Source organism: Ixodes scapularis, unplaced genomic scaffold (assembly GCF_016920785.2).
Source record: "Ixodes scapularis isolate PalLabHiFi unplaced genomic scaffold, ASM1692078v2 PGA_scaffold9__187_contigs__length_104089568, whole genome shotgun sequence".
In the NCBI taxonomy this organism is placed as follows: domain Eukaryota; kingdom Metazoa; phylum Arthropoda; class Arachnida; order Ixodida; family Ixodidae; genus Ixodes; species Ixodes scapularis.
Window position 1 is genome coordinate 69,563,842 of NW_024609884.1, and position 23,361 is coordinate 69,587,202.

Consider the following 23,361-nt stretch of genomic DNA (forward strand, 5'->3'; position numbering starts at 1 on the left):
TTCGTACCTGGTTGTAACCATCGCGTGGAGAAAGATTCTTGCAGTTTCTTCAGATTTCTGCAAAACCCCAAAAAGCGAAAGAACTGGATAAAAAAAATAAGGTGAGTTTATTACAGATTGTACTCTCATCGCGGGTTCGATGGAGATATTCACCGAAAGAGCACATCCACTAAATTTAATGTATAAAAAAAAATGCGAAATTGCGATAGACATGCAATTTTTTAATAACCTTACAACCTCAATAATAATAATGTTAACAAACGACTTACCTCGACGGCGTACGATTTGTTTCTCATGCTGGCCTGCACTACGCCAGTAATGCACCTCAGGTCGTCGTCGTAAGTTATCTGCAGGACGTAGTTTCATTTTACGGAATTTTCGCCCCTCTGAACTAAGCTGGGTTCTTCACAGAAAAAAAAACGCGCATCGCGGAGGCCTCTACGGCCATGGCGATGCACTTGCTCGTGTTGCTTGTGTCGTCTGCTACCAAAGCAAAGCGGAGTGGAATACTTCAGAAATTGCTTTCAGCGTTGCAATGCGACGCTGAGATGGCAAGAACATCTTCATAATTAGATATCAAGAAGTTAGGTTCCTTACAAAAAATTATTTACTTACTTGTAAGCTAAAATCTAGCCTCGTGGGGAGTCTCTATGCATTAGTCCATAGCAACGTCCCTAGCAACGGTTTGTTTGGACCCAGACGCCATGTTCTGACGTCATCACTTACGGGGTCAATGGCTTTTTACAGAAGACGCGGGCACAGTGTTCGCAACCCAATTACTGAAAGTGTCCAAACTTGGCACTAGCGCCGCCCACAACAATAGCATTGCCGTCCGCCAAAGTAGCGAGCTCTTCGGGAACAGTTCATGAGACAACCATACACTTAATTTACTCCCTAATCTGCGGCGGGTGCTAACGCCAAGGCAATGCTTTCAGCGGAAGCGGTCGATTACATAGCTGCGATCACCAACGGCCACAACGCTACAAGGAGAAAACAAATCGGGAGCCGATAAGGATAACCATGTTGAATTAACCTGAGACTGGGGTAGAGAAGAAACATCAAAACGTAGAAGGGACAGAAAATAGTCAGGACGACGTCTCATACTCAGCTAACTAGCACTTTCTTATATAGTCTCAATCTCAAGGTCATTTCCACCAACACAAAACACCAAAAGGACGAAATCTATGCTTGGCAGAAGAGCGTGTTGGTTTAAGTCATGGATGAAGAAAGAATAAACAATTAAAACAGGGACAACACAACCACATCTTTCAACTAGCAACAGACGAGTAAACTTTCAACAGCGAGCAGCCGACTATACCCAGTAGGAGTAGGGGAGAGAAGGGGAGAGAAGGAAAGATAAAACACGCGAAGTGCAAGTCAGGGTGGTAGGGTTATCTCGGATTTTAAAAATTCAACCTCAGTTTTCGTCAGCAGGAGGGAAGGGTTTGACACGTTGTTTTTTGCTGTGGTCATGGCGAATGATTCTATGATTTCCCTGCCGAATCTGCTGTCATGCCCCCCAAGGATTTTTGTGTCATCAAAGAGGGGATGACAACGCAAACACGAACGGGCATGTATGACTATGGGATGATAAGAATCTGGAGAGGCCTTAGAAACTTCGTTGTGATGTTCGCGGAGTCTGTGATTGGTGCATCTGCCGGTCTGTCCTATGTATTGATGGCCACAGCTCAAGGGGATGGAGTAAACTTTCTTCTCTTTGCATGGAATGAATTTCTTTTCGTGTTTGACAGTGCAGCCAATCAGAATCCGGTTGTTGTTCACTTGTTGACAGAGTTGTTTAAGACGCATGCGGCACGAGAAGACAACATTCGTGTCGAACTTTGAGGCAATGGATTTTATCCGGTGGGCTGAATTGTGTACGTAAGGAATGACGGCGAATCGGGCTTTCTTTTTTGTGGCTGGTGACTGGCGATCAGGCCCGCGAATCATCCTTTCCATTACAGATCGGAGAAGGTCGACGGGAAACCCTGCCCTGACAAGCCTCATGTGCTGCAATTTGAAGCTATCTTCTGAAAGATGACAGCAAGACTTCGTGAAGGATGAAGAAAACAACGATTTGACGATACCGTGTTTTACCGACTTCGAATGGGCGCTAGAAAACGGTAGGACAGGTTTGGAAGACCTTTGTTGAAAGGCCCAGCAGAGTCCAGTGGCACTGACATGAAGCCGCAAATCTAGGTATTGAAGACCTTCATTCGATGGTTCTTCCTTCGTGAATGTAAGGCCTGACGAACAAGCGGAAAAAACAGCTGTAATGCTATCTGGAGAAGTTCGAGCAGGATGAATGATTAGGTAATCGTCTACAAATCTGAAAACATGGCGGCCAGGCGCGGATATGTCCAGTTGTGCTTTTGTAGCTCTGTCAACGAATAAAAGGAATAATTCACTGAGAACAGGGGCGAGACATGAACCGATGCAAACTCCCTTTTTTTTGGCGGTAGATCCCTTTCTCATGTTCGACTAAGGTGGACTGGAGATATAGATGAATCAGGTCCACGAATCCAGCAGCGGAGACACCGGAGGAATTCTGAAAATCCACAGCTCCGTGCTCAAAGATGGCGTCGGAGATTGAGGCAAGCAAAGCGGTAGGATCTAGATTGAAATACATGTCTTCTATGTCAAGTGAAAAAATAGAGTGGGGCAAGGAGAAGAAATGTTGGGAACTGATGACAGAGATGAGTTCTATTGAGTTAGACACTCTAAAGGGTTGAGGGAGGTGGATGCAGGACAGATGCTTTTGTAGAAAGAGCCCGAGCTGCTTCTGCCAACAACCCTTCTCCGACACAATACTTCGGAGGGGTACTCCGGTCTTATGTGTTTTTGCAGTGAAGAAAACTGAAAGGTACTGCTTCGCTGGACTACTAATGGCGGTTTTTAGGGACGACAGATTCAAAGACGAGCAGAGTTGTTTAGCTCTTGACCTGAGGGTCCCAGACGGTCGCGATTTCAGTTTGAGAAAATTCTTTGAAAGGGCAGCGTTCACCTTATCTCCAAAATCTCCCTCTTCTAACACAACAAACACACCCATCTTATCGGATTCTAACAGCTTTAGTTGTTCTTGACGAAGCTCTTCAACAGCGGCGAGTAGAGAGATCTTGCCTCGCTTGGGGGGTGGGTGGAAGCACACGGCGCGGATGGCGGAGCCGAGGAAATCTTGCCTCTGTGGTTCTGGGATGGCGGCGGCGACTTGATGAACTGAGGCGAGTTGATCAACCTTCTTAGTAGGAAGGTCTGGGGCGAACTTGGGGCCTTTGGAGAGCAATTCCATGGTGTCAGACGAGATAGCAGTTTTGCACAACAGGACTGGCGGTTCAAACTTCGTCTCGTTCAGCTCACGGCAGGAGGCAGTCACTCCAGCAATCACTTCTTTCCATGAAGCTTCAAGGAGGCGAGAAGCTGCGTCGACGATGAACAGGTACGAAGGATGCGAGCGGAAGCCAGCGCCAAACAAGTTCGTCATGCGGCTGGGAAGGACCCTCCCCAGAAGGTGGAGCTCTAGGGATATTTCTTTCCTCGATATCTGCATGATGCGGTAGCTGGAGGACCAGTTGTTACAGTGGAATCCAAGGACGGAGGCCACTACAGGATGAGGGAGGTTCTTGCGTAGGTGCAGACCAAGCGAGCGGAGCCTTAGACGGAGCAAACTCATTCTTGAGACGAAGCAAGCAGCCTCGAAGAAGGAAGCCGGGTTGAAGATGTGGTTGTGTTGTCCCTGTTTTAATTGTTTATTCTTTCTTCATCCATGACGAAATCTATACAGTTCAAGCGCCACAGTCTTCACCACACAATGCAAGAACGTTGACAACCTTTACAGGTCGACGCGATAAGGCAACATCCATTGACCTTGAAACTTGAACAAAAGAATCTCTTTACCTAAAATTGCAAACACAGTTCATACCTCTGAATCATAACTCGCCCTCTCCACATCAAAAAAAAAAAACTACAACACGCACACATTGAAACGGTATGTGGGCCAACACATTTAAAAACCACACAAAGCAAAAAAAAAAAAAAAACGTCTTGCGTTGTGTGGTGAAGACTGTGGCGCTTGAACTGTGTAGACGCGTTGCAGCAGCTGTGCATGGGCACCGCCATAACTGACCTTCAGTTTTTGTGTTCCCTTATTACGTTTACTTCACTTTATTAGTACCACAGCAGGCCAGGTTATTGCTATCTTAGATTTTTTTTCTGTCTTTCTCCACAGCATTGGCTTTTGTTGAGGCTCGTCCACACCAATTTCAGTGGCTCGGTATCTCGGAAAAACAAGAGAAGGTCAGCAATGGCGGCTGTATTCTGGCACGTGTGTAAAGCATCTATAGATTTCGTCCTTTTGGTGTCTTGTGTTGGTGGAAATGACATTGAGATTGAGACTATATAAGAAAGTGGACTAAATAAACCAGTTAGCTGAGTTTGAGACGTCGTCCTGACTATTTTCCGTCCCTTCTACGTTTTGATGTTTCTTCTCTAACCCCAGTCTCAGGTTACAAAGATGAAAGAGCGTGTTGGTGAAAATACAGGAGTCAAAGAAAGAATAAAAACACTTAGGGACAAGGACAGTACAGTTCTTTCAACTAGCAACACAGATTTACTGGTGTCTCCTTCAATAGTGATATCTCCTTCCTAACGTTTGAGACTAAAGAGGAAGATGCGGAAATTAATATATATACACCCGGAAAAAAAACACAAATTCACACCCAATACACTAGAAGATAAAGAATTCAGAAAGAAAGAAAAAAGAAAAACACTATTGACAAATTGAGATAGAGCGCCCTTTGGCTAATCCAGCTCTGGTTTCAGGTAGTTGATCTCATTTCTGGACAAGGCGAGAGAAGGGGCAGCGATGTTGTGAACGTCATGGGCTATCTTGTATGCCTCAATGATTTCTCGGCCGAGCTTGTTCTTATGTCTGCCGATTGTGCAGGTGTCCTGGAACCGGGCTTCACAGTTCGTACAGAGGCGTTGATGAACCACTATAGGGTGAAAAGTGTCGTCCGAAGCACGAGACACCTCGAGGACGTGCTCTCGTAGGCGGGTGTTAAGGCAACGACCTGTCTGTCCAATGTATCGGTCGCCACATGAGAGAGGGATGGAGTATACCACCCCCTCTTCACAGGGAACGGTCTGATTAGCGTGTTTGATGGAACATCTTTTGAAGGATTCGTTGTTGTTCACGCGCTTGCACAGTTGTTTCAGGCGCAACTTGCACGAGAAGACAACTGAAACGTTGAAGCGCGCTGCAATTGCCTTCAGTCTGTGCGCCGAGTTGTGCACATAGGGAATTCAGATAACACGTGAAGGCTTACTACGTGGAGCACGGGGCCTTTGGGTGGCTAGAATTAACTGAACAAGAATGGTGCTCAGTAGACCTTGCGGATAACCAGCTCTGAGGAGACGCTCTTGTTGTTTTGCAATGCTGAAGCTTGCAAAGTGAGAACAGGATTTGGTGCGAGAAGATGAGAAGAGAGACCGGATGATTCCATGTTTTACCAGTTTAGAATGGGAACTGCAGAATGGAAGAATAGGTTTCCGAGATCGTTGTTGGAAGGCCCAACAAATGCCGGTCGGAAGAAGATGCAGACGAAGATCGAGATACTGGAGACCATGTGTTATCTGCATTCATTGGGGCTCCTTCCAAGCCATTGGGGCTCCTTCCAAGCAATACCTAACTGTGTTTTTCACGGCAAAAACCCATAAAGAAGGAGTTCCCTTAAGGAGCATCATTTCAGAAAAGGGATGTTGGCAGAAGCCTCTTGGTCTTTTTCTGCAAAAGCATCTGTCATCGATCAGTCTCAACCAACCTTTCAGAGTTGCCAACTCCACAGAACTTGTATCTCGACTTCATGACCTCCATTCTACTCCCGAGGCCTTTACCATGTTTTCGTTAGACATTGAGGAATTATATTACCGATTAGATCCCGCATTTCTTATGGATTCTGTATCAAGTGCCATCCACGAACATGGCGCATGCGACTTTCAGAACTCATCTGGGGTATCTGAACGGGGTTTCCTAGACCTTTTGGCCCTATATCTACAATCAACACTCGTCGAACATGGAAAGGAAATTCTCAGGCAAAAGAAAGGTGTCTGCATAGGCTCCTGCCTTGCCCCAGTCCTCAGCGAAATATTTCTAACGTATGTGGATAGGGAGATTGAAGCACGCCTTGAGAACTTGACACTCGTCTTCCATGTTTTTCGTTACGTGGATGATTATTTAGTCATTCACCCGATCTCAGTTTCTTCTGATTCTGTAGTTCAAGCCTTCACTTCTTCGTCCTCAGGCCTGAATTTCACAAGGGAAGACAGCTCAGGCGATGGTCTCCAGTATCTCGATCTTCGTCTGCATCTTCTTCCGACCGGCATTTGTTGGGCCTTCCAACAACGATCTCGGAAACCTATTCTTCCATTCTGCAGTTCCCATTCTAAACTGGTAAAACATGGAATCATCCGGTCTCTCCTCTCATCTTCTCGCACCAAATCCTGTTCTCACTTTGCAAGCTTCAGCATTGCAAAACAACAAAAGCGTCTCCTCAGAGCTGGTTATCCGCAAGGTCTACTGAGCACCATTCTTGTTCAGTTAATTCTAGCCACCCAAAGGCCCCGTGCTCCACGTAGTAAGCCTTCACGTGTTATCTGCATTCCCTATGTGCACAACTCGGCGCACAGACTGAAGGCAATTGCAGCGCGCTTCAACGTTTCAGTTGTCTTCTCGTGCAAGTTGCGCCTGAAACAACTGTGCAAGCGCGTGAACAACAACGAATCCTTCAAAAGATGTTCCATCAAACACGCTAATCAGACCGTTTCCTGTGAAGAGGGGGTGGTATACTCCATCCCTCTCTCATGTGGCGACCGATACATTGGACAGACAGGTCGTTGCCTTAACACCCGCCTACGAGAGCACGTCCTCGAGGTGTCTCGTGCTTCGGACACTTTTCACCCTATAGTGGTTCATCAACGCCTCTGTACGAACTGTGAAGCCAGGTTCCAGGACACCTGCACGATTGGCAGACATAAGAACAAGCTCGGCCGAGAGATCATTGAGGCATACAAGATAGCCCATGACGTTCACAACATCGCTGCCCCTTCTCTCGCCTTGTCCAGAAATGAGATCAACTACCTGAAACCAGAGCTGGATTAGCCAAAGGGCGCTCTATCTCAATTTGTCAATAGTGTTTTTCTTTTTTCTTTCTTTCTGAATTCTTTATCTTCTAGTGTATTGGGTGTGAATTCGTGTTTTTTTCCAGGTGTATATATATTAATTTCCGCATCTTCCTCTTTAGTCTCAAACGTTAGGAAGGAGATAGCACTATTGAAGGAGACACCAGTATGCAACCTGAGAACAATCTTTTAGCTCCACCCACAAGCGCATTGCGCCCATCTGAAGTGCCTCCGCCGTCGAGAAAGTAGTTCGCTAGCAACGTTGCTTTTTCTTCCTCCAGGAAACGTGTCTTAAACTACTACAATATTTATTTAATTCATTCAGGACATTTAAATAAGTTAGAATACGTTTTTGTCAACGAAATAGCTGTTTAGTAAAGAAAGAAAGTCATGTCCAATGTACCGTCTTCCCAATTCATTTTCTGTTCAAGATACTGTCTAACATACCGTCTTCCAGCGCCTCAACTGCGACTGATAAACACGGCAATCTCAGCTCACCCCGCGGAAACCACAGCGAATTGAAGCAGCGGTGCCGGTACAATGTTGAGTAGCAACGTGGGGCAGAGGCGACAGAAATCCAACGAAGCAGACGACGTCCGGCGTAGCTTCTCACCTCTCAGCAGTGCTAAGCCTCGCGCCCGCTTCGAAATTTTCGTTGGCGATAGCGTCGCTGGATTCTCACGTTGTCACGCAAAAACTGCTGCAAACGCAAGCCGATACCATTAAGAATTCGTGGCGTAACCTCGAGCACGTAAAACGCGGTGCAAAAAAGCAGAATAATTGTCTCGAGAAACTAGCGTCGCGTTGCTAAGGCCAGCAGCCATGTTGAGCTTTTTTTTTTTTTTTTTTTTCAAAAGGATCGCGATTGGTCCACGGACTCGTGACGTCATGAAAACGATTGGCTGGCGTTTCTCGGCGTAGGATTACATTTCCCTCTGAGAGGCATTTCCGGTTTTTTCATAGCTTGCAACCGACTTTAGTTGAAAGAACTGTACTGTCCTTGTCCCTAAGTGTTTTTATTCTTTCTTTGACTCCTGTAGTCTCAGGTTAATTCAGCATGGTTAATATTCACCAGTTCGCCTGCACCCTCGCGATTTTTTCTCGGATAAGGCTGTGGAGTCACTTTTTTTTCTTAAATATAAATATTGAAACTCATAAATGTGTCAATATTTATTCCGTATTTTTCCTATGTTTTCGATAGAGATGGAATCGCGCGAGTCCAATTGCCGTTAAAAAGAAGAAAAAAAGAAACCTAAAACTATTTTTTATCACGGCTGGCGCTGGTGCTGTGGCGATAACAAGGCCCCCGTGGCCTTGACCATGGAATGCTATCACGTGCCTTGCTCCGACGCTCTTATTTGGTCGCGGGGGCCGCAGCCTCCACAGTTCGTCAGTGAAGTATATTCGTATATATTTTTTTTTTTCCCCTTCGAATTTGTATACGGCATGGTAATTTACAAAAAAACAACACTTCACACTTAAACGTTCGAACACGAAGAAATAAAATCCCAAAGGAGCGGGAAAGGAAAGGACGACGAGGTTTTGACCATTCTTGAGACATGTTTCGTTCGCGCTCGATCGCTAACTGTTAGTGACAGACAGCTAAACCTTTTTAAGGTAAGCTATGCATAATCTGGTGAAATGAATGTTTATGATTTACAACCTAGAATTCTGTAAAATGTCCCGAACATGCTCATGCTAACAATATTTCCAAAAACATGATTTTTTTCATATATATATATATATATATATATATATATATATATATATATATATATATATATATATATATATATATATATATATATATATATATATATATATATATATATATATATATATATATTGTGGTGAAGGAAGAAGAAGTCAGTTCGTGAGAGACCGCCATCGTTCAGTCAACTATCACCCCATTAAATCAACCCTTCTCAGGTCTCACAGGTTGGTGGAGGTGCGAACAACTTCCTCACCTCTCGCTAACATCCTGGAGCTTCGCAGTGGACGAACTGCGCGACTTACCATGCCCGAAGAAAATGGGAACGACACCGACCAACCCATCACGCAGCGGACCACCCCTGCCATCACTGTGAAACACCGCCAGCGCGATCCTCCAACATTCTCAGGAACTTCAGATGAGGACGTCGATGACTGGCTTAAAAACTATGAACGGGTGAGTCACCACAACAACTGGGACGATTCCTTCAAACTGGCAAACGTCGTGTTTTTTCTGAAAGCCACGGCGCTCCGTTGGTTCGACAACCACGAGGACACCATAAACTCCTGGGATGGGTTCAAGGCCCCGTTTGCCGAAGCGTTCGGCAAACCAGAACATCGCAAACAGCAGGCCAGGGACCAATTGCTCCGACGCTACCAAATTAAAGACGAGTCCGCTACCGCTTACATCGAGGATGTTCTACGCCTCTGCCGGCGAGTAGACCCCCAGATGACCGAGGACGACAAGGTCCGTCATTTGTTGAAAGGACTGTCATACGAGCTTTTTTCGATCGTCGCCCCGAAGTCCCCTGCAACCGTCACCATCCTTGTTGCGGAATGCAGAAAATATGAGGAACTCGACGGCGCACGAATTTTAAAACGCCCTTTTGACCGCCTTCCCGAAGTGGCCCACAGCATTCCAATGGACAACAGTCTTACTACCTTGATACGCACCATCATTCGCGAGGAGCTGCAAGAATTTAAGGCGCAGCTACGGACAGCTCACGATGGTCTGCAGTCCCACGGAGAACTCCAAAGTCTTCGAACTACAATCCAGAACGAGATGCGTGCTGCATTGCACCCCTTGACGACCACGTCACCTGCTTACTCGCCAGCGGCACCCGCAGTCACCTCGCTGTGCGCCTACCAGACGTTCCCCACTACGCACCCGCCAGCTCAACGAAATCAACCGCGTCGCAGAACAGACATCTGGAGGACCGAGGACCAGCAACCTATATGCTACTATTGCCATACACCTGGCCACATCCTGCGCTACTGCCGTCGGCGGCTGCATGACGCTGGCTATCACCGTTCTACATTCGGCCGTACTCTCCGCACTGACGGTCCTGACGACAGCGCCGTATTTCCGGAAAGCCGAACCACCGACGGCCCTACGCTCCCTCGCCTCCCAACACGCCGTTCACCGACCTATGAAGACAACGACCGTCCCTCCACTCGCCGCTCCCAGAGTCCCGTCTTCACATCCCAAAGCCGCCGTGGCCGATCCTTGTCCCCGTATCCAATTCGTCGCCGCTCTATATCGCCCCTCAACGACGCCGCACCATCGACTTCGCCGCCGTCAAACTGAAGAGAGCAGCCTGCATCGACACCGGAGGTCAGGCTGCACTTACACGATACGCCGCAAATCCTCCTGCCGTAACACCGTCGACTATTACAGTGGAGATCGGAGGACACAAATTTAACGCGTTAGTCGACACCGGAGCTTCTAAGTCGTGTTTATCAGAGCGTGTTCGCTCTCACTTGCATCGGGTGCTCACACCTCCAACCGCCGGACACTTGCTGCGTATGGGAAACGGTGACCTTGTTCAACCGCTTGGTTATTGTACCCTTCCTATACGCATTGGTCAAAGTCATCACACCGTAATATTTACAGTGCTCACCAGCTGCATCGCCGATGTCATCCTAGGATGGGACTTTTTGTCGTCCGCTGACGCATTTATTAATTGTGCTAGCCGTGAACTTCACCTGACGGATTCTGACTATGCCCACCCTCCCCTCAATTCGACTCTCGCTGTCCTCCAACTTGAAGAGGATTTGGTCCTACCACCGAAGACAGCCGTTGCAGCTGTCCTTATCCCAAGCAAGACTCTCGAAACATCATTCGGTCTTATCGAGCCACTTCCCACTACTTTTGTCCAAAAAGGTGTTGTAATTCCCTATTCTCTTGCATCAGTAACAAAAGGCAAACTTCATGTATGGATCACTAACGCCTCGTCCCAGCCCCAAATCCTTCCTCGTCATAGCCGTATTGCTAACTTTAACGCCCATACAGAAGACAATTTCACGGCGCTGTCTAACACAAGATTAAGTCCTGCTCCCACGATCTCCACCGATTTCTCTCAACAAATCGCAAGCATGATAGACTCGAACCTGGCGACACAAGAGCAGAGAACCTTAGCTCAACTTCTTACGCAGTACTGTCACACGTTTGACTTCGGCACAGATACACTGCCACGTACACCAATTGTACAGCATCACATTGACACTGGCGACTCACCACCCGTTCGGAGTAGACCATACAGGGTTGCCGCCGCTGAACGTCGAATCATTCAACAACAGATCGATGACATGCTTAAGAAAAACGTTATTGAGCCATCATCCAGCCCGTGGTCCTCTCCGGTTGTGCTAGTAAAAAAGAAAGACGGCTCCTGGCGCTTTTGTGTCGATTATCGCAAACTCAACAAAGTCACCCGAAAAGATGTCTATCCGCTACCCAGAATTGATGACACGCTCGATACTCTACAAGGCTCCTCTTATTTCTCATCAATGGACCTGCGCAGTGGCTATTGGCAAATTCCGCTTGCCGATACCGATAAACCCAAGACTGCTTTCATCACATCCCAAGGTCTTTATCAATTCACCGTAATGCCGTTCGGCCTTTGTAATGCGCCTGCGACCTTCGAGCGCACGATGGACTCCTTGTTGAGAGGACTCACGTGGAACATATGCTTGTGTTATCTTGATGATGTTGTCGTCTTTTCAACCACGTTCCCCGACCACTTACAAAGGCTCCGCCAGGTCCTTGACTGCTTCCGTGCCGCTGGGTTGCAACTTAACTCCAAGAAGTGCACTTTTGGCGCCCGCGAAATTCGTGTTTTGGGCCATCTCGTTAATTCTGAGGGAGTACGCCCGGATCCTGAGAAAATACAGGCAGTATCCGAATTTCCAGTCCCGAAAAAAGTAAAAGATGTACAGATATTTCTGGGTCTATGCACATATTTTCGCAAGTTTATACGGGCTTTCTCAGATATTGCCGAACCACTTAACCAGCTGCTCCGTACTGGGGTTCCCTTCAACTGGACTCTGGCCCAGCAGGATTCTTTTGCCACACTCAAGAAAACTCTAACATCCGCTCCTATCCTCGGTCATTTCATTGAAGGTGCGGATACTGAAATAAGAACAGACGCCAGCGGCCATGGCATCGGGGCTGTCCTCGCTCAGGTCATCAACGACACGCAGCGCGTCATCGCATATGCAAGCCGCACTCTTACCAAGTCTGAAAGAAACTTTTCTACCACGGAAAAAGAGTGCTTGGCCGTCATTTGGGCAATCTCAAAGTTTCGGCCATACCTCTACGGCTCTTCCTTCCGGATAGTAACAGACCACCATGCACTATGCTGGTTAGCTACCCTCAAGGATCCCTCGGGACGACTTGGCCGATGGTCGTTGAAACTACAGGAATTCGATTTTACAGTTGTATACAAATCAGGCAGAAAACATCTCGATGCTGACAGTTTATCCCGATGTCCACTTCCTTCTAGCATACCTGGTCCGAAGCATTCCTTTACACTCGATATTACTGCCACGGCCACGCTAGATACCGTCAATATACACTCCTGTCAGCTGGAAGATGGTGCACTAAGACCACTAATTCTCTATCTTCAAGGAATCAGCACGCCTTCCACCACCCCGCGCATCAAGCGTCGCGCCCGGCTCTTCCAACTTCACAAAGGCGTCCTCTACAGAAGAAATTATGAGCCACAAGGACGACCTTGGCTACTCGTCATCCCCCGCCGTCTCCAAAAAGAAATCATTAAAGCAAATCACGATGACCCAACCTCTGGTCATCTGGGATTCGCCAAGACGTACTTCAGAACACGCACAAAATACTTCTGGAATGGTATGCACCGCTCAATTAACAAATATGTCAGGGCATGTCACCAGTGCCAAACGAAGAAAAAAACCTCGACCAAGCCTGCTGGAGTCCTGAGACCCATTCCACCGCCAAATCATCCCTTTGAACGCCTTGGTATCGATTTCTTAGGCCCTTTTCCCTGCTCGGCACAGAACCACCGATGGATAATAGTGGCCATCGATTACTTTACCCGATACGCTGAAACTAAAGCAGTGTCAGCCGCTACAGCTTCTGAAGTTGCTGACTTCTTCCTGCACTCCATCCTGCTACGGCACGGAGCCCCGCAAGCCATAATTACCGACCGTGGCACTCCCTTCGTCGCAAAAGTCCTCAATGAGCTTTGTGGCCTCACGAGCACTGTCCATCATATCACAAGCGCTTACCACCCTCAAACCAACGGCCTCGTCGAACGCCTAAATCATACATTGACCGACATGATCTCGATGTACATCGCAGAGGACCACGACAATTGGGACACCATTCTGCCCTACGTCACATACGCATACAACACTGGTCGCCAAGCTACAACCAATTATTCTCCATATTATCTCTTACACGCACGTGAACCTCTGTCAACGATGGACACCCTCTTGCCTTACCTTGATGACACATCCCTTGATAGTTACGCTGAAGATATATTATGTCGTGCGGAGGAAGCTCGCCAACTCTCGCGCATTTACACATTAAGGTGTCAGCAAGAGCAAGTTCTCCGCTATGCCGACACTCATACTCCGGTTGAGTACACAGTGGGTGAAGAGGTACTCTTATGGACACCGTCTCGAGTGCCAGGCAAGTGCGATAAGCTGCTCAAAAAGTTCAAGGGGCCATACCAAATACTTCGCCGAATCTCAGCGACCAACTACGAGGTCGCCCCGGTTTCCCCACACTCGGACCATCGCTCAAAACAAACTGACATTGTCCATGTTGCACGCCTCAAGCGTTACCACCGTCCTGCACCCTAACGCCGGATTCCGGCGCTTTCTGCACGGAGGAGTAACTGTGGTGAAGGAAGAAGAAGTCAGTTCGTGAGAGACCGCCATCGTTCAGTCAACTATCACCCCATTAAATCAACCCTTCTCAAGTCTCACAATATATATATATATATATATATATATATATATATATTGACGTCACGTAAGACACGTGCCATTGCCTTCGAAAATATATAAATCGTATTTGTTTATTGTTTGTTCATATGGAGAACTAAATTATGGAAAATTATGCGCTTTCATATTTTGTCGTTTAGCACAATCTAAAAAGGCATTTTTTTACCCCTTATTGTGAATGTAATTCCTAAGAAACAACTGCCGATGGCGGGTGTAGGACACTGGCAGTTTATGCCAAGTTTGGTTAAGTCGAGGCGTATGACCCTATATTTTTTTGTAAAACAATCTCAATACAGTCTTGTCAAACAGAATACTAAATATGTGGAGTGTTCGTAGCCGAGTTTGAAAAACAAATATCTAAAAAAATGAAAGCCGTTTACAACTCCCTGTAACGCCGAATTAGAGCGCAGCTCTTGAGGAGGAGGAGGGAAGGGTACTGAGGGGAAGGTATACCCCTCCTCCCTTCCTCCTCACTTTGCCTGCATGCTACTACTCCCTCCGAGCGGCGTCGGCGTAACCGTGAAGTCACGCGACCCTCGTGACCTCACGGGGGTCACGTGATCTCATGGTGGTCACGTGACGTCACGGGGGTCACGTTACCCCCCTGACCCCCTCCCCCTTCCCCCCCCCCTCCCGAGGGGCGCTCTAAAACGGTTTGGCGGACAATTATGCCGAAGGCAATGGATCGTTTTTATTAGATTTTTATTACTACCATGTTTGAATGTACACAAGGTAAAGAAAGTGTCACTACCTTTAGGCTACCTGAATTGTATCCTTATGAATATTTGTGCGCATTAAGTAATAATTAAGAAAGAAAGACATTTTCAAAACGCATTCATGTTTATCCCAAAATGTTAAAGAAATATTCTTTTTACCTGAACTTGTTTCTTTCTTCATGTTTTTATACTCACCAAGGTGGCTACTTTTAAGAACAATTTCAGAGTACAAGACCTCTATGCAAGCTACACAACAGTACCGACAGCACTTCCGACAGCGGGTTGATGCTGCAGAAGAATCTGGAGTTGGGCAAGTTGGTACATCTTAGATTAGAAAAGCGCCAGAAAACAAGGACAAGAAGAATAGACGAAACGATGCGTTACTGTCAACTGAATTTTTATTCGGAAAAACAAACATATATATACACACCCATTGAGATGAATTGGAATTCCTTATCTGATAAAAGGACTGAGGAAGTGCTGATACATGCATCGCCCTTCACCCTGATTTTAAAAGCCTCGAAGATTTCTCTTTCTGTTCTTGTTTTATATCTTCCCAAAATCTGCGTTTCATCGAGTGCAGGAGAACATGGGCACCGATCACAATGAACGGCCAAGTTTCCCGAGGGTGACCGTCTAACAGAAAGGTCATGCTCCCTGGCCCTTTCGTTGACGCACCTCCCCGTCTGCCCAATATACGTTCTCCCGCCATGACGTTGGTATCTCGTAAACCACCGCTGTTTCGCATTCGACATATTTGTTGGCATGTTTTTTTGTGCACGCTTCCGCCTTGCGTGACTTGTTATTCACCCTTGGACATAATCTGGATAACTTCGAAGGTGTTGTAAACACTACAGGGACGCCGAAACGTCCGGCTATCTTTTTGAGATTGTGGGACAATCTGTGAATGTACGGCAAAAACGCCACTTTCTGTTTATTCTGCGTGATGCCTTCCGATTCACTTTCTCTTTTTTTTTTTTCAACTTTGACATGAGGCTTTCGGCGATTTCCACAAGATGTCCTTCGGGATACCCCGCGTTTTGTAGGCGGCAGACTTGGGTGAGGAAGCTTGAACCAACAACGTGTTCACATGATTTTTCTAGCGCTGCGAGCATCAATGAAGTTGCCACTCCTCTCTTTACTAGCTTCGAGTGTGCAGAATCGAAGGGAAGCACACCTCTTTTTGATCGTGACTCATATTTCCAGCAGACATGATTTTCCTCAAACTTCAAATTTAAATCCAGAAACTGGAGATGCCCATTTTTCATTTCTTCATGCGTGAAAGTCAACCCATTGGCATTGTTCGAGAACACTTCTAACACGCGTTTTATGGACTCTTCATTTGCACTCATGGGCCGATTCACTAAAACCAAAAAATCGTCCACATACCTGAGGATTCTAAAGCCCCCCGTTTTCACTAGCTCCCTGTGACAGAGGGATCAGCAGGGAGCTAGTGGAAACGGGGGGCTTATTAAAAAAAATAATTACGTGAAAATAATTAATAACTTACTCATTCTGAACTTTAATAATTTTCCTAAATAGGCCCTTGGCCTAGGCCCACAATGACACAAGCCTTTGTTTGGTGCGATGCGTAGTTTTCGCAATATCGAATTTCTCCACCTTTATTGAAACACCACATATATATAAATATATTTGATTTGTTTATATAGATACGGCAACGACCTATATAAATATGAAGTGAATTAAAAACGTCGACCAGCCACTCTTTGTTCTGTCTTGTCTGTAATCACCCCTAGCCTAGCTGTGTGGACACCTTGTAAAAGAGTGTCGTTGTGATAGGCGAACGATAGAGATGTTGAAAGTGAAAATTCCTCGCCTTTGAATGAAAACTAGTAAAAAGCTTACGACAAGCAAATAAAATAGACACCTGTGCCGGCTTTAATCAGTTCGCCAACCGATCACCCGTGCATTTGTACTACGAAATAGCTACAAGTGCACTGGTGTTAGTGGTGAACACGATTAAAGGGGTAGTGCAACGATTTTAGTACTGAAAGAATTGGCCAGTTGTAATTTTATATTATTTATCCAAGCACAAGTGACCAAGAAAGCGCCACGATACCCTGAAAAACTGCTATTCCGGTGCATAATCGCAAAGAAGAAAACGAAATATTTGCCGATCTGCAACCGCTTGTGGTGGTTAACGGAACTGATGTGTGACGTACTCTGGGGGATACGCGGAAGTGAACAAAACCTGTCCCCCTCCGCTGCTACACTCGCCGTCACCCCCGTGGCGAACTGTCTTTTCTGTCGATCGCTCGCCGCGACCTTCGACGACGCTAATCCTTTAAAAGTCGATAATCGCGGAGGAAGCGGCTGGGGTCTCTGAAGAGACAACCCAAGGGGAAACCACGTGATTCCCCGAAGTACGTCACTCGAAAGGCGACGTGTGGAGTTGAGAGGCACTTTGACCTTCGATTTGTTTAATTTTTTTTACATAGACTAGCGCTCGCAAGAAAATAGTTTTTCTGTTCTTCGTTCTATGGTTGACAACGGTTAATTTCGGCAGTTAATTGGCCAAAGTCTGAAAATCGTTGCAACGCCCCATTTAACCGGAACACAGAAATATTTTGATTTGCAGATCGTGGTCCTGTATATTTTTCAATTTAAAGTGTTTTAAAGATAAGTCAAATGCGCATAACCTATACTTAATTTTTTTTTTAAACACTCACACTGAACATTATACAGAAAGAGGCCAGAATATGTAAGCAAGAAGTTTTGTCTATGCCTGCTGAACATCACATCCTATGCATGGATTCATACTAACTGTGCATTTGTACCAAAATGCCCACTTCGTAGTGCAAATGCACTGGTGCTGTTTGTCGATGCACAAGATCAAAACTTTAGGCCGGAACAAATATTATTGTAGCTCTAATAAAAGTACGGGTCCATATCACATGAGCGAATGACGTTTTAGCGAACAGCGACATTTAAGCGAATCGACGTTTTAGCGAATAACGGGGGCGCGCGTTAACCCATCCGCCGCGCTGAGCTGACGTCGCTTCGCGGCGACAGTCTGCGGCGGCTCATTACAAAAATGTGAACCCATTTGGCCCACCCGAAAACGCCGCTTCGCGGCGTCCGACTATTCGCTAAAGTGTCATTCGGTGAAACTTGGGCGTTCGCTAAAACGTCATTCGATCAAGTGAGTGCCTCCCATATATGTACACATATTCATTCTAAATAGGCCGCAGACTCTCTGGTTAAAACCGAAAAACACCTAAACATCTGCCAGTGACAAAAGTATGAAATATGTTAAAACCGAAAAACACCGATTTCTGGAAATTTTTATTCCAAGCAAGAAGCATTCCCTTCCAAACCCCCCCTTCTTTAGATGTTCATCACGTACATTTTTAACTGGAGAGAAAACCACCAATCACGGCGAACAGGGAGCTTTGAGGGAGGGTCTTCTCCTGCTGTTTTAAACCCGCAACAGACTATTCAATAAAGTGCCCCATCAATCCCGAATCATGGAATCACTGATCTTGAGGACAGTGGCATGAGAGCTAGGTCAAGTCAGTTGGTCACTACATATGGTCATGCCTTTGTTCTATTCAGGACAGGGCTGTACGACAGTGTTCAGACCTACATCAATGATTGCTATCAGCTGAACCTTGCAAAAGATCAACTCGCCTTCCTCATGACAGAATTATTTTGCTCGAGTACACTTCAATTTTTTACATCACACGGAACAGAAAGGTAGCAGGAAAAAAAAATGAAAAGCTGGGCAATTCAAACTTAGACCTGTGTTTTGGCTTGTTTTCTGTCATTTGCAAGCACTGTCACATTATGGTAAACGAGAAGCATTATAAGGGTGTGTAAAAGTAGGAAACGCAATTTTAACCCTCAGTTTGGAATAATTCTTTATCTGTTCACTGTTAAAATAATTTCATTGATATTAAGTTTTAGCATCTGTATGGAACAAATTGCCAAAAGATACCAATTAAGAAAAACACAAATAAACAGAAAAAAACAGCCACAGATTTTTTTTACGAATAAACACCGGAAAATCTGCAGCATAATTAGTTTTAAAAAATTAATGGTTTTAGTACGACATTTATTTGTTAAGACCTGAAATCAAAACATAAATCATTCATACCATATAGTCATGTGCCATAATGTTAACTATTTTCAATTAAGTTTTCTAAAGGAATTGATCAATTTAAGCAGTGGCGAGTGAATCTCACTTTTCAACATCCCCTTCATCTCATTTAATAGCTTCATAGAAACAATACTTTTTTTACAAGATGTCCACCAAAGTCCACTGGAAGTGACCAAGTGACACGTTCGTAAATGCCTTCATTTAAATAAAATATGAACAAAAATCGAAATTAAGACAAAATCAAGATGACCGTCTTAGGGCCCCAGCCTTAGGCTGCAGTCTCATAATGGAAACCTTGATCACAAGGGTTTTCACATTTTTTGACTAGAACTTTTAAAGAACAAAGACGTTCAGAAATGAAATAACTGCATTTTTGAAAACATACTTTACATCCAAAATTGTTAAACACAGAATGGTGCTGTCACATCAAGTATATTTTAAGCAGCTGTATAATGGTATGGTCATCATTAATAGAAAAAAACCTGCATGCCAGTTGCAGATCTTAAATTTCCTTTTACCTTTTAATAATCTCTTGAGTACTTTAATCTTCCCCAATATGCCCAGAAAAGTACAATATTGACATAATGAGATCCATATTTGTCTTCTTGTATGGTCATTACCAGAAATGAAATACTGGCAAAATAGTATGAAATCTCAGTGCAAGTACAATTAAAAGCTTTTCATTTATGACGTCCCGACAAATGCAATGCCTGTTATAAAGCTTAGTAACAATTCTTACATCCTATGCTTAGGGTCCTTCGTTTTCGGATAAAAAAAACAATATTTCCCGATATTTTCATCCCAGACATGTTTGTCGAAAATCGGGTTAAACTGTATTTTTCTCCGAATTCGGAAATTTAATTCCAGCATTTAAAAAAAATTACCCTTCTCCGAAAATATTTTCTAGGCAACAAAGAGTTGGTAGAAACTCATGCACTGGCTTCAGACGTAGTAAACTATCCTAGATTAGTGGGACTCGGTGAACTGCACTGACATACCAAAGTCGAGCCCTCAAATGTTGCCTTTATGTCCCTTCTGAGGTATGCCCTTTTCCTTTATCTGTTTCAACCAACACACAAAAAAAAAAAAAAGAAAAAAGGGTGAGAAATTGTGTATTTCAATTGTATGTAAGCTGTAATACTGAGAGAGCATTCTTTTAATTCATTAACTATGTCCAAAAACCAGACAGATCTAGGATGGAGACAAAGATAAGCTGCACATGCAGAATGCCATTGAAGCAAAAAGGATTTCTGAAAAACTTAAAAGCCATGTGGGCTCGTACCGCGTTTCCATGCTATCTTGCGTACAGTACTTTATTAAAAATAATCTCTGTATTCAAAACTACCAAGTGTTAATTCTACTTGTATATTTCTAAACATAGCCCAAAAAACCAGAATTTCATAGAAATTTTAAAAAAATGATTTCTCCCCGATCTTAGATCAAAGCGCCCAACTTTTACCTTCCCCCCACTTTTTTAAAAATATAAAACCCGAAAATGAAGGACAGCATTTATACTCTGTACAGAAATCCCACACAATACTTACCAGAATCCTGTGCTCTTCCAGAAAGGCCTCATGGTACCGACAACATCCGACGAGTTCACAAGCACAATGTAGCTCTTCCACGTTACACTTTTAACAGCATCTATCTTTGCAGCATAAGACAGATCAGAGTCCAAACAAGCTGATATGGTGAACTTTATTCCACCAAGGAAAATTGCTGCCACGAAAAGCATTGCCATGTCTAGCCTCTCCAACACTAGAGTATGAAATGCACGAAATCAGATCCCTACAGCCAGAGCTATCGGAAAGATAACCGCCTTCATACATCCACAGATATCCTTTTCACAAACAAAAATAACCCTATCAACGAGGACAAGGGTCCATATCTACAGCGTAGCTTGCAGTCTCAAGTTGCCTCGCCGCGGGAGAAACGATGGCATGAAACAAAATCTGTTGACAGCACCCAGACCATTTGTCCCAGTCACACCGTCACTGTTGTCACATTCATTCACAGTTCATCTTTCTGTTTCCTTTCCAAGGAGTCCAATAGCTGAGACAGAGAATGGAGCAGTCCCTCAAAATAGTCCGACGTCTGTTCCAAGGTCTTCAACTGCGACTCACTGTGCACTTCTCTTTGGTAAGCATTGAGCAGAGAATGCAGCCGGGGCAAGTGCACCTGGAACTCCTTGTGGCAAATTTCCGCCAGGGAAAGCATCGCCTGCACCACCTTCTCCTGCGCATCCACGTCGGGACTCTGTAGCAGCTCCGGCACGAGGCTACAGAAGCCGTACAGCTGAATGCCCTCTTGCAACCTACAAAAGACAAATGGGTCGTTACGAGCTTTCTATACACGAACTCATCTCTGTGACGTCACGGCGCGGTGGTGGCGCGTCGGTCGCACTTCCGGTCTGGGGCTGTGGGCAGAAGTCCCCATGCCAGACGTGTATTCCTGCGTTGTTTTGAAAAGAACCAGACAAAAACCTGCCTTCTCGTCAAAACGCCGCGACTGGGGCCGTACCAAAAGTGTCGAGGAAGGTTCGAAGGTCAGTTTTCACGTGCTCGGTTCGTCCGAGAATATGGATATGTGCCGTGAAAAGGGAAAAGCAGACGCCGTCGGACAAAGATTGCTTGGGTGGGAAGCACTTTGGGTTGAATTCACGGATAGCTGTGATTATCAGATTTATTTGTTTTGTTCCAACATGAACGCCAAAAAACCGTCAAGTTGTGCGGACCACCTGCGGACTACGTTCAGTGCGTCTTCAAGTTCAAACGGCCACCTGATCGTTCGAACTGTCGTCTGCTCTTTCAGACGTGTCTGCTTGTCGTCTGCTCTCTCAGACGACGCCGGCCCGTAGACAGAATCTTGGCCCGGTATTTGCGATAAGAAGTAATGCACGCCTCAAAAGACCTAAATTTGAAGGTTGGTGAGCAGGCTCGATGTAAACAGTAGATACAAGGAGATGTTGATCATTGTTACCAGTGACCATCACAGACTTGCTAGGCCTGATTTGCATAGTCCCATTCTGCTTTAGATTTTCAGTATCGACGTCGACCATCTCAGCTTCGGTTCACGCTTTTGCAGACCGAGCGACGTTGCGACTGAAAATAGGGAGCGAAATCTCATTATATGAATCAGGTTTTAGCGTACATTCTGCGGCGTCCACGCGGAATGAATCGCCGCGTGTCACATTATTGACGCGAAGTTTGGCGGTGTAACGAGCCTTGTTAATTTCGCTGAGGCCGCTCAAGTAGTCAGACATTGCCAGGAAGACGTAGAATCAACAATTCGAACGCGAAAAAGGGCAAGGGGACTCACACAGACGCCGATAACATCGCATTTCAATGGTTTGTTTATGGGCGACGGCGAGCGCCTTGCCCACACCCCCATCGCGCATGCGCGGCGCCGGTGGCGTCCGCTAGAGGCGTTCCGGGCGCCCCGGTTTGTTTGTAAACATGAGTTGGTGTATACGTCGAAGCAGCTGCTGACAGGAAAAGAGGAGCTTTGTTCAATTTCCAGCGATATTTCTCTATGTGGGCGCGTGCAGGGCAGAGTTGGCAAAGCACGCGGCTCCCAGGCGGAGGAACGGGCTTCCAACGCCGCTCAGCCCGGTTCATTCTTTTTAGTGTACTCTTCTGGCAGGCTCTAGACCATTCTTGGCTGTCATCGTGTATTCTGGTTCGGAACATTCTTGAATGTACAATGTGTATAGAAAGCAGTGGTAACGCGCTGGTTCGGGCAGATGCCCCTTCTGTCGCCGACACCAAATCAAATCAAATCAATATTCTTTATTTTTTTCCATTTGGAGAGGGAAAACGGAGAAAAAAGCAACAGAAGAGTTGCTTGACCGGTCTCCATCTCCCCTCAGCAGCAGCGGAGACGAAGCACACAAAACAGTTTACACACAAAAAGAAATAATATGTGTAATTATTTGTTTGAAAAAAAGAAAAAAAAAGCAATGAAGATGACTACATTGGAGGCTCAACAAAAGATTAAAGCAAATATTTGTTTATCATAGACAAAACTTCTATGTTTAATTCCCTCAAACGATTTAAGAGATCTGTAGTAGCTCTTTTTAAGTTTGCAGGCACCAGTTTGCCTCATTAAACGTTTATTTTCAGTTTTACATTCACTTGTTGTTTATTTGTGACAATATGAAAAGTTATGCACATATCTCAGTTTTAAATCATGCTGGTGTGAGGTGAACAGTGAAACTGGTTTGAATTGGGCCAATTGCATAACTGTCCCAGGCCAGGGTCACATTCTCCTGAGAATTTTCACAGCTGTCGTACTGACAGCAAAGGTCCCTCTTATATACAGTTTTTGATCCGCCAGTTCTAGTCAGCAATGTGGGGGAGATGAACTTGTCGCAACACT

At 45.4% G+C, this 23,361-nt stretch overlaps 2 protein-coding genes across 6 annotated transcripts in view; both read right to left on the reverse strand.

The window, feature by feature from the left end:
• Positions 1 to 20,725, reverse strand: part of LOC115331402 (alpha-L-iduronidase) — a 148,942-nt gene extending 128,217 nt beyond the window's left edge. The window contains exon 1 of the mRNA XM_042287436.1: positions 20,529 to 20,725. Within this exon, the coding sequence (XP_042143370.1) occupies positions 20,529 to 20,725 (197 nt within the window). The remainder of the gene's footprint in view (positions 1 to 20,528) is intronic.
• LOC8050572 (nucleotide exchange factor SIL1) overlaps positions 20,658 to 23,361 on the reverse strand; it is a 42,441-nt gene continuing 39,737 nt past the window's right edge. For all 5 annotated transcript variants that reach the window (XM_042287284.1, XM_042287285.1, XM_029993525.4 and 2 more), the window contains one exon: positions 20,658 to 21,298. In XM_042287284.1, coding sequence (XP_042143218.1) covers positions 20,995 to 21,298 — 304 coding nt within the window. In that variant the 3' untranslated portion in view covers positions 20,658 to 20,994. The remainder of the gene's footprint in view (positions 21,299 to 23,361) is intronic.